Source organism: Plutella xylostella, chromosome 29, assembly GCF_932276165.1.
Source record: "Plutella xylostella chromosome 29, ilPluXylo3.1, whole genome shotgun sequence".
Classification (NCBI taxonomy): domain Eukaryota; kingdom Metazoa; phylum Arthropoda; class Insecta; order Lepidoptera; family Plutellidae; genus Plutella; species Plutella xylostella.
In genome coordinates, this window is record NC_064009.1 from 2829773 (window position 1) to 2841424 (window position 11652).

At 40.7% G+C, this 11652-nt stretch overlaps 1 protein-coding gene across 1 annotated transcript in view; it reads left to right on the forward strand.

Annotated features, from left to right (window-relative positions):
• LOC105388239 (putative 1-phosphatidylinositol 3-phosphate 5-kinase) overlaps window positions 1-11558 on the forward strand; it is a 32635-nt gene extending 21077 nt beyond the window's left edge. Inside the window, exons 4-8 of the mRNA XM_048631748.1 lie at window positions 951-1112; window positions 2115-2235; window positions 3940-4048; window positions 4250-4360; window positions 11412-11558. Coding sequence (XP_048487705.1) covers window positions 951-1112; window positions 2115-2235; window positions 3940-4048; window positions 4250-4360; window positions 11412-11558 — 650 coding nt within the window. The remainder of the gene's footprint in view (window positions 1-950; window positions 1113-2114; window positions 2236-3939; window positions 4049-4249; window positions 4361-11411) is intronic.
• Window positions 11559-11652: the final 94 nt, after the last annotated feature.

The window sequence follows — 11652 nt, forward strand, 5'->3', positions numbered from 1 at the left end:
GAACCGAGCACACGAGTCATAGAAGGATTTAATTCCCTATTCCTAAACCAGGACTACCTACAAGACTACAGGGATGGGGAACAGGTTATGTTAGAAGGGAATTACTGAATAAAATTTGTTGTTTTTTACTATTAAACCTAGTGTGTATTGTGGTAAAATTTGAAATTAAACGATGAGAGGGGACAGGGAGACTACAGTTTTTGTATAGGATAAGTAAAGTTACTAGATTTGTGGAATAAATTGGGGTTGAAAAGAAAAGAAAACAAAGTCAAATATATTACCTACTTATTAGAGCAAAGGGAAAGTAAAACGGCAAAGAAAGTTAGAATATTTAGATAGTTATGGCTTAAGGCTGAAAGGGAGGGAAGTCTAGATAATTTAACACAATACTCGCCTGATAATTCGTTGGAAATTTGAAGTTTGACAGGTTACAGGTGGGTCCAATTTCAACCTCATCAATTTGTTTAAAACCAAGTCGTGAGGCTCAAACTTCACTTTTTACACAATTATTGGAACTATATCTATACAATTACACTAATTTTAAGCTAATTAACTAGTATTTAATCAATTAAATGTATTTAAAACTAAGCAGCTGTTTCATTGACAGCTATTCGTCAGGGTTGCCAGACGAAAAAACAAGCATACATTTCGTAAAAAATAAGTTTGTAAACAGTAAACAACCTCTGAATTAGCTGCTCTTTGAGACCGCTTATTTATGCGCCTCTTTTCCTTAATTCAGCTTTCAAAGCGTGCACATTCATCGATAAATAATCCATATTTGCGATAATTTCGCGAAAAGAGATCACTTTTCAACAGGGAAATGAACGAAAATATAATTTATCACGAAGCCCGCCAAACAAATTATATGAAAAGTAAAATGTCACTTAACCTCAGTCGACACCAGCGCCCCTAGCGGCAAATTCACACGCGTTACTCCCCATTATCCGCAGGTTCCCCCGAAGCGACAAACATCAACCCCTTGCTCTCGACCCTCGGCTCGGAACACCTGGTGCTGCTAGCACGGCAGTGCCTCGCGCGCGCGGGGCTGGCGGCCGCGTGGCTGCCCGTGCTGTGCCCGCTGTGCCGCCGCGCCGCCGACACCATCGTGCCCGGTGAGACTAGATAAAGATGAAGATGAAAATTCTTTATTTGGTGTCTTGCACCACACACCAAAAATACACAAGAAAATACAAAACAAAAAAAACTTATGTAGTGTAAACTTATTAGTAACTAGCTGTTCCCGCGCGCTTCGCTTCGCCTTAAAAAGTTTTCCCGTGGGAATTCCGGGATAAAAAGTAGCCTATGTTCTTTCCCAGGGTCTAGACCGTATATATACCAAATTTCATTCAAATCCGTTCCGTAGTTTTGGCGTGAAAGAGTAACAGACAGACAGACAGACACAGTTACTTTCGCATTTATAATATTAGTTAGGATAAATAGTATTTTCCACCAACATCAACCCCTTGCTATCTACCCTCGGTTCGGAACACCTGGTGCTGCTAGCACGGCAGTGCCTCGCGCGCGCGGGGCTGGCGGCCGCGTGGCTGCCCGTGCTGGGCCCGCTGTGCCGCCGCCGACACCATCGTGCCCGGTGAGACTAGATAAAGATAAAGATTCTTTATTCGGTGTCCAGCACCACACACCAAAAATAGACAGATATCTAGGTGTACAATCTACATACTAGCGACTAGCGGCCGCCGATACCATCGTGCCCGGTGAGACTACACTGGTGGTCATGATAGCAAACTAATGACAACAAATCACATCAAAATAGCTGCGCTCATGTCTACAGGGTGTTGCATAAAGGGTATAGTTACTAAGTCGAACCCTGCATGTGCAGCATGTTATATCTAAGCCCGAAAATGAAATCAGAATTTTCATAGAAACTTTGTTGGTCACGTGACTTTTTACTATGGGGAATAATAAATTTTTTCGCGAATTTTGAAATTCTGATTTAATTTTCGAGCTTAGATATAACATGCTGCACATGTAGGTTTCCGTTTAGTATACCCATTTTCCTACACCCTGTATAGCGGCTATCTTAGAACACGTATATATATCACATCAACCCTATCAGCTAGAATTGTATTTAATTGTTATCTATCTATTTACAGACGTGTTCAGCAACGACATAGACATCCGCAACTACGTGCAAGTGAAGCGGCTGCCGGGCGGCGTCGCCGGCGACAGTCGCGTGCTGCCCGGCGTCGTCACCGGCAAGAACGTCGCTCACAGGTACAGTCAGCAAGAACGTCGCTCACAGGTACAGTCAGCAAGAATGTCGCTCACAGGTACAGTCAGCAAGAACGTCGCTCACAGGTACAGTCAGCAAGAACGTCGCTCACAGGTACAGTCAGCAAGAACGTCGCTCACAGGTACAGTCAGCAAGAACGTCGCTCACAGGTACAGTCAGCAAGAACGTCGCTCACAGGTACAGTCAGCAAGAACGTCGCTCACAGGTACAGTCAGCAAGAACGTCGCTCACAGGTACAGTCAGCAAGAACGTCGCTCACAGGTACAGTCAGCAAGAATGTCGCTCACAGGTACAGTCAGCAAGAACGTCGCTCACAGGTACAGTCAGCAAGAACGTCGCTCACAGGTACAGTCAGCAAGAACGTCGCTCACAGGTACAGTCAGCAAGAACGTCGCTACAGGTGCAGTCAGCAACGACATAGACATGTGCAAGTGAAGCGGCGACGCCACAGGTACAGTCAGCAACGACATAGACATGTGCAAGTGAAGCGGCGACAGTCGCGTGCTGCCCGGCGTCGTCACCGGCAAGAACGTCGCTCACAGGTACAGTCAGCAAGAACGTCGCTCACAGGTACAGTTAGCAAGAATGTCGCTCACAGGTACAGTCAGCAAGAACGTCGCTCACAGGTACAGTCAGCAAGAACGTCGCTCACAGGTACAGTCAGCAAGAACGTCGCTACAGGTGCAGTCAGCAACGACATAGACATGTGCAAGTGAAGCGGCGACAGTCGCGTGCTGCCCGGCGTCGTCACCGGCAAGAACGTCGCTCACAGGTACAGTCAGCAAGAACGTCGCGCACAGGTACAGTTAGCAAGAATGTCGCTCACAGGTACAGTCAGCAAGAACGTCGCTCACAGGTACAGTCAGCAAGAACGTCGCTACAGGTGCAGTCAGCAACGACATAGACATGTGCAAGTGAAGCGGCGACGCCACAGGTACAGTCAGCAACGACATAGACATGTGCAAGTGAAGCGGCGACAGTCGCGTGCTGCCCGGCGTCGTCACCGGCAAGAACGTCGCTCACAGGTACAGTCAGCAAGAACGTCGCTCACAGGTACAGTTAGCAAGAATGTCGCTCACAGGTACAGTCAGCAAGAACGTCGCTCACAGGTACAGTCAGCAAGAACGTCGCTCACCGGTACAGTCAGCAAGAACGTCGCTCACAGGTACAGTCAGCAAGAACGTCGCTCACAGGTACAGTCAGCAAGAACGTCGCTCACAGGTACAGTCAGCAAGAACGTCGCTACAGGTGCAGTCAGCAACGACATAGACATGTGCAAGTGAAGCGGCGACAGTCGCGTGCTGCCCGGCGTCGTCACCGGCAAGAACGTCGCTCACAGGTACAGTCAGCAAGAACGTCGCGCACAGGTAGACTGTACCTACTTAATAATACGAGTAGTAGTACACTTTGAACCTTGTCACACTCACAAACTCCCTTTTAGCGCTTCTACAATCATGCACAATATGATGCCGCAACCAAGCCGTGAAAGTATAATGCTGCCGTTCCACTATACTGGAGTCAGTAAGATCGTATGTGACACACAAGCAAAGAAAATTTAAATTACGCAGCATTTCACATTGATATGTACATTTTTTATTTCATTGCGAGTTATACCATGTATAACACTGACAATCGTTTTTTTTTTTTTTTGTGGGCACATCTCACTCAATCGTTTTATTTCACAGGGGCATGCCACAAGAGATAGCCAACCCGTCGATATTGCTTCTGGACTGTTCTATAGCGTACCAGAGAGTTGAAGGAAAACTCACCAGTTTAGAACCGGTGCTGTTACAGGTAAGTTCTTATTGACTTCATTGTATAATTTTCGATTTGTTGCATTTACTTATCTACTTCTACACTAATATTATAAAGAGAGATATAGAAAGAGAATAGGCTTCGAAAGTACTTCACTGATTTAAAAGCGGAGCTGTTATTATTCTGAGGAATAACATTATTTGTCTTTGAATTTTACCCTTGTAATAATTTTTTTCCCAGGAGAAAGAGTACCTCCTCCGTTGCGCGGCGCGGATCACCGCTCTCCGTCCGAAGGTGGTGCTGGTGAGAGGGACGGCCGCGCGGGCCGTGCAGGATGTCTTGAGGAATGAGGTGAGGAGGGAAGATAGATAGATAGATTATTCTTTATTTGTACACACACACACATAAAAGAGCCTTACATAACTTAAATACTATAAACTATGTACAAAAATGGCGGTCCTATCGCTTAAAGCGATTTTTTCAAGACAACCTTAGGGTGGAAGGATATTTTGATTAAAGTGAAGAGTTTATAGTTATGTCTATCGTCTGATGTGTTTTGAGGTGATCAATGCATGAAGATATTGAGTGGAGGGGATGTCGTGTACGGTAACCTACATGTCTAGCTCTAGGAACCATGTAACTTGACAAATGTGCTCGCGAGACACTTTTAAGCTCCAATGGAATGTGTCAAAACCGCGCAACGCCATTGGTACGAGCTATGCCGCTCGGCTGCTATTCGTCTATTAGGCATAATATGTGCTCTGAATCCTCTCTTATATTTTTTCCAAATATGCAACAAGCAATCGCTGCCATTTTGATCTTCTTATTACTCATCCTCTCTTGACGACCGAATGGCGTAGTGGTTAGTGACCTGACTACTGAGCCGATGGTCCCGGGTTCGATTCCCGGCTGGGGCAGATATTTGTTTAAACACAGATATTTGTTCTCGGGTCTTGGATGTGCCCGAAAAATGGCAATAGGCCCGCCCCCTATTACATTGGGACTAACATAACACTCTGGCGAAAAGTGGGTGCAGCAATGCACCTCTGCCTACCCCGCAAGGGAGTACATTAGTACAAGGCGTGAGTGCGTGTTTTTTTTTTTTTTTTTTTTTTTTTCATCCTCTCTTATAATTGGTCTAAATTACCAATGCCATTTTGTTCTTCTTATTACTGATATCTAAACCTAACACGTAGAGAGGGCGCTGGTGTGCTCATGTAAACAAACTCTCAGTGCAAAAATTACAGTTTTTCTAAGTTTTATTGGAGATTCCTACTCAAAAAAGTATCCAATCCGTCTAGAAAGTGCCAAAACAAAAGGATTATTGTTAGCAGCCGATTACATTGGGAATTAAGTACGAAAAGTGCAAATAAATGTGAAAAGACCGTTATAGACCGTTACTTTGAATGCAGTCATCTTTTTCAAAGAATTCGTGCTGGACGAGGATAAAAAGGTTAGTCTGTTGATTAGTACTCAAATAAGTGTCTGAAAACCAACTATTTTCAACATTTGTTGTTTTTATAACCTACAAAGAATTACTCAGCAAGTACACGAAACCATACATTTAACAGCGCCATCTAATAACAAGTAGCCAAACTACATCAACAACATAAAAGAGTTCTAACTAGCTAATCAAGAAGTGCAGCTACTCAACGCTAGAGGGCACTAAAACCTACAAAATGGATGAAATGATGAAAATACTTAAAAAAATCCAAGAAGACCTAGCAACATAAAAATTAGAAATGAAGAATATGGAGGAGAACATAAAACAGGCTATTACTCACAAAATAGACGAAAAATTTAACGCTATGGAATCGAAAACCATTGAACTTGAGAAAAAAATTGAATTGCAAGAAATAACTATTGAGCAAATGAATAGGCAGATGCGGCGAAAGAACTTAATTATCTTTGGACTCAATGAGTCGGAGCACAGCTACGAAGAACTACAAGATATGATTCTGGAAATTATAAACTCTTCTATGAAAGTTCCCTGTAATAAATCGGAAATCGAATCCGTGCGCCGACTGGGGAAAAAAAGCGATAAAATAAGACCTGTTATTCTGTCAGTTACAACATTGGGGAAAAAAATTGAAATACTTAAGCACAAAAAATACCTAAAAGACTCACAGATATACATTAATGAAGATTATACTCAAAAGGCACTCCAAGAACGTCAAGTACTAAAAAAGGAATTAGACCGTCAAAGAGAGCTAGGTAATAGAGCCATTATCCGATCTGGAAAAATAATTACTCTACCAAAGAAACCAAATGAAGACCAAATGCGACAGGATGGGCAAATCAGAAATAAAAGGACCTTATCGCAGTCCCCGGAGATAGTAAATAGCTCGGACACTGATTCTGAAAGACAACAAGAAGGAAAAGAAAAGAAAATCCAACCTAAAAAGAAAAACAGACCAGATATTAAAAGCTATTTAACACCGAACTCTAAACAAAAGACAAACGAAGATTAACAATCATTGGCCACCTCCTCTCAACCCAATAACCATATTAAAACAGCAAAAACCATGGCAGATACCTCTCCCAATACGGCTGGTCACCGCGGGAGTAGTAGACCAAAACCCTCCACCATAATTTCTACGAAATCAAAGGAAAGTGACTTGTACCTGGGAACCTTCAACGTAAGAAGTTTAGTTGATCCGCACCGAAATTACCTGTTAGATCATGCCTTAAATAACATTAAGTGGGACATTCTAGGATTGTCGGAAGTAAAAAAGAAGGATACACATATACTAGAAAAAGAAGAGTACATATTTATGTATCATGGAGAGAAAAGCGGAACAAATGGAATAGGATTCATGATCAAAAAGAAACTGAAGGAAAATATAATTGATTTTAAACCAATCTCAGATAGAGTCGCGAGACTAAGTCTTAAAATCGGAGCGTCTCAAAATATGAACTTAATTCAAGTATATTTTCCTACCGGCCGAGCCCCTTTAGAAGAGATAGAGAATATTTACACTGAAATAACAAGCGCTATGGAGGAATGCGAAGGGTCAGTAATAATTTTGGGTGATTTTAATGCCAAGATAGGGTTCCCAATGGCAGAAGATAAAAATACTATGGGCCCATGGGGCTACGGGAAAAGAAATGAAAGAGGCACTCGGCTACTTGAATTTTGTAGAGAAAACCAACTATACATCTGGAACACACATTTCAAAAAGAACCCAAAGCAAAGATGGACCTGGAGGTCTCCAGATCAAGTTACACGTAACGAGATAGATTTTGTCATAGCTAAGAAAAACGAAGAAATTCAAAACATACAAGTCATGAATACCCTCTACCCGAGCGACCACAGACTACTACGATGTAGATACTCAATAAACATGAAGCAAAATAAAAAAAGTAGAAAATCATTCACAACGAAAAAGTCTAAGTTCTCACCACTAGAAGCAGAGTCCATGAAAAATATTTTCCGTCTCCTGACAGAAAATATTGATAAATCTACTACAATACAACAACGCTACGATGAAATCATTTCAAAAATCACGAAAGCACTATCAATGTTACCAAAGGTGTCAAGCGAAAACGTCAAATTACACTTTATAACAACCGAGATCGAAAACTTAATTCAGGAAAGGGTTGAACTGCAAAACAAACAAGGTAAAACCAAGCATGAAAAACAGCAACTAAGTAAGCTCTACATCGAAATTAAGAATAAAGTAAAGAAGAATATAAGACAATACAAACTAAATATTTTAGAAGAAAATTTAGAGAAGAGAGGATCAACTAAGCAAGCGAGGAAACAACTACAAACATTCAGATCATGGATACCGGCACTCAGAAATAAAGAGGGGTGCAGCTCTACTAATCGGGTTGACCTAGTAGAAATAGCGTCAGAATTCTACAAACAACTGTATAAAAGCACAGATAGGACACTGCCCCACTTAGTACTATCAAACTCGGCAGATGATGACGCACCACCACCCTTTTTACAGCGAGAAGTTAATCATGCCATACTTTCACTTGCATCTTCAAAGAGTCCAGGGGAAGATGGAATCACAAACGAAATGTTGAAAGCAGTTGTAGAGCCAATAACACCATTATTAACCTCCTTGTTCAATGATATAATAACACAAAAGTTAGTGCCTGAGCAATGGGAAACAGCGATGATTAGCCTGCTCTATAAGAAAGGTGATCCGAAAGAAATCGGTAACTATAGGCCAATTAGCCTTCTTCAGACTATGTACAAGTTATTTACCCAGTTAATACTTAGAAGAATTACACCAACACTTGACTTTAATCAACCAAGAGAGCAGGCAGGATTCAGAGCTCATTTTTCGACAGTCGATCACATGTTCACATTGACTCAAATAATTGAAAAATACTCAGAGTTCAACAAAACAATATACATCGCATTTGTTGATTACTTAAGGCGTTTGATTCGGTACTGCATGCTCCCTTATGGGCGGCTCTTAAAGAACAAGGAGTTTGCCGACAATACATAGATATCCTCAAAGAAATCTACAGTAAGAGCAAGGCCACATTGAAATTAGAAAGGAAGAGTGACCCATTTAGTATCGAACGAGGAGTGAGACAAGGAGATCCCGTCTCACCAAAACTCTTTACGGCTCTACTTGAACACATCTTTAGAAAGTTAGAATGGGACTCTATTGGCTTGAACATCAATGGAGAGCGGCTAAGCAACCTGAGATTCGCAGATGATATTGTTCTACTAAGTGAAAATCATGATGAGTTACAATACATGCTTCGTACCTTAGATGAACAAAGTAGAGAGTGCGGTCTAGCAATGAACCCCGAAAAGACTTGTATACTCACAAACGGAGAACAGAAAGACATAGTGATTCAAGGAACTAAAATGAGCTATGTCAGTGACTATATATACCTTGGCCAAAATATTACTATGCAAGGCTGGGCCATCAAAGAAGTGGAAAGAAGGGTAGCAAAAGCTTGGAACAAATACTGGTCGCTAAAAGATGTTTTTAAATCAAAATTACCACTGAGGCTAAAAAAGAAAGCTTTCGACTCTGTGGTTCTCCCTACACTGCTCTACGGCTGCCAGACTTGGCCGTTAACAAAGCTTATCATCAACAAGTTGAAAGTATTTCAAAGATCCGCAGAACGAAGCATGTTGGGGTTAAAACTAACAGACAGAGTAAGAGCTGTAGACATCAGACGAAAAACCAATTTAATTGACGCCGTAAAGATGGCATGTAGTCTGAAATGGAGATGGGCCGGACACATATCACGAGTACGCGACGGACGCTGGAGCGAGAGGGTGCTGCACTGGCAGGTGCGAGACGCGCGGCGCGGGCGCGGCCGGCCGCGGCGGCGCTGGGCGGACGACCTGGTGCAGCTGGCGGGCAGCACCTGGACGCGGCTGGCGGGAGACAGGGACAAATGGAAACGGATGGAGGAGGCCTACGTCCAACTATGGACGTCCCAAACCATAGAATTGTAAATATATATTTAATAGATATAGAAAAATACATAGTCATAATATTTAGGAAATGAAATCTATACAGGGTGTTAACTAGAATGCGTTTAAGCGGGAAATGGGGGTTAGTATTAGTCTAACCAAGCACGTTTCTAAGAAAAAAAACATCAGAATCTTGAATATTTATGTTTAAAGTCTAAAGTAAAGTGGAAAGTTTTACCTTAATCAAAAACATGGTCACCCTACACAAACACATAACCAATGAGACATTCGATTGCAAAAGAACACACACTGTAAATTTGTTATCAACTTCACTTTTCATAATTTATTTGATGTAACTATGATTGTAATTAATTACACAGTAGGTAATAACAATTATTAAATAAAATTGAAATTATTCATGGTGATTAATGACATACTAATCAACAATTAAACAGCTGATGTGCATAAAGTTTCATAGATCGTACAGAATATAATTTATGACTTTCTAGGAGCTCAGAACAATAATTAAACCTTTTTACTCAGAATAAGGTAAGCGTTTAGTATTCACCCTTGATACTCACCACGTTTTATTTTTCTTTTATTACCTAAAGATGCGTACAGACCCAACGGACGCCCACCGATGGACATTTATCATACATAATACAGGGGCAGATTGAGCAACGAAGGTCAACAAAACCCGTTCGTTGGCGTTCGTTTGGCCGGTCTGTACGCAGCTAAAGATAAAAGACCACAATGCATAACAGGATGATAACAGGGTCTACTTCAATGACGAATTGGTTTACTTACACTCGCTCATCTCGATTTGTGTTGTGTACTTGCGATTGAGACGTCTTTGATGACGAATAGTACGGAAATCCTCATAATAAGTATGGCCTCACTTTGAATACCAGTAGAATAATAACAATCTCGCGTATCATAACCATCGAGTATTTATGATAGTCATTACCTTCTCTGTGGATCTAGTCTGTCAGTCAGTCATTGTTGTTTACTTGTTTACAATCATTTTTTACAATTAAGTATTACCTAAAAGGGAAAAGGTACCTACAATTCTATCTTTTGATTACCAAGCCTTGTTCCTCATTTCGTTTTATGTTGTGCTGTGCTGTGAATACGTGTGACCTATGTTATGAAGCATAAAATGAAAATGTTCTGTATTCATAAAAGATAATTGTGTATCAATAAAGTGATACTTATGGAGTAAAATGAAATGTCTACAATGGATTGGTTGGGTACTTTGAGTACCCAAAATCTCGGTAGGTACCTTGACGATGTAGCTCCACGAGTGTGGTGCAGATGCACGCATACTTTTTTATTGACCTTGGCTTTGAATTGTTTGGCCTTGATCTTGGCTTTCAAGTTCATGGTCATTCTGTCAAACGTACCTAAACCTGAATAGGGTGACTATGAAATTTTAAAATGTACTAAATAAAACTGTTTTATGTTGGTCAGCTTAAAGCAAATAAAATACGTTTTTTAATGTCTTATCGTGTTCAGTATCATCAGCTGTATCTACCATTTCCCGCTCCAACGCAATTAAGTTAACACCCTGTATAAATTATTAATGAAATTGAAGTTATTATTAGGTATATGAATGAAATGTAATTATTAATAAGTAGTAATATGATTAAGAACTAAGCTAGGCTAATTAAATTTATATTGATTTAATTTATTATTTATTAATGAAATGTGATTTAAATATTTAAATGATTAGAAATTAGTAATTATGAATAAGTAGTAATATGATTAAGAACTAAGCTAGGTATTTATAAAGAAGATTGATATGTTGAAATTTATATTGATTTAATTTATTATTTATTAATGAAATGTTATTTAAAATATTTAAATGATTAGAAATTATTATTAGGTTGCATGAAATGTCTATGTAAAATTATGTCATGTTTATGTAAACAGTTATTTCAATTTGGGAAATAAAGGCTATAATAATAATAATAATAATAAAACCTAACACAATCTCATCTACAGGGTGTAGCGCTAGCCACGTGCGTGCGCGAGCGTGCGCTCGCGCGCACAGCGCGGTGCACGGGCGCGGACATCGCGACCAGCATCGACGCGCGCATCGTGCGCCCTCGCTTGGGGACCTGCCGGTCGTTCCGGGTTGAGACACGTTAGTATACCACGACTATAATAAACATAAAGATAAAATACTCTTTATTGCACACAAAGCTAGATTCACATAGGTACATAGAACAGAAAATAAACAGCA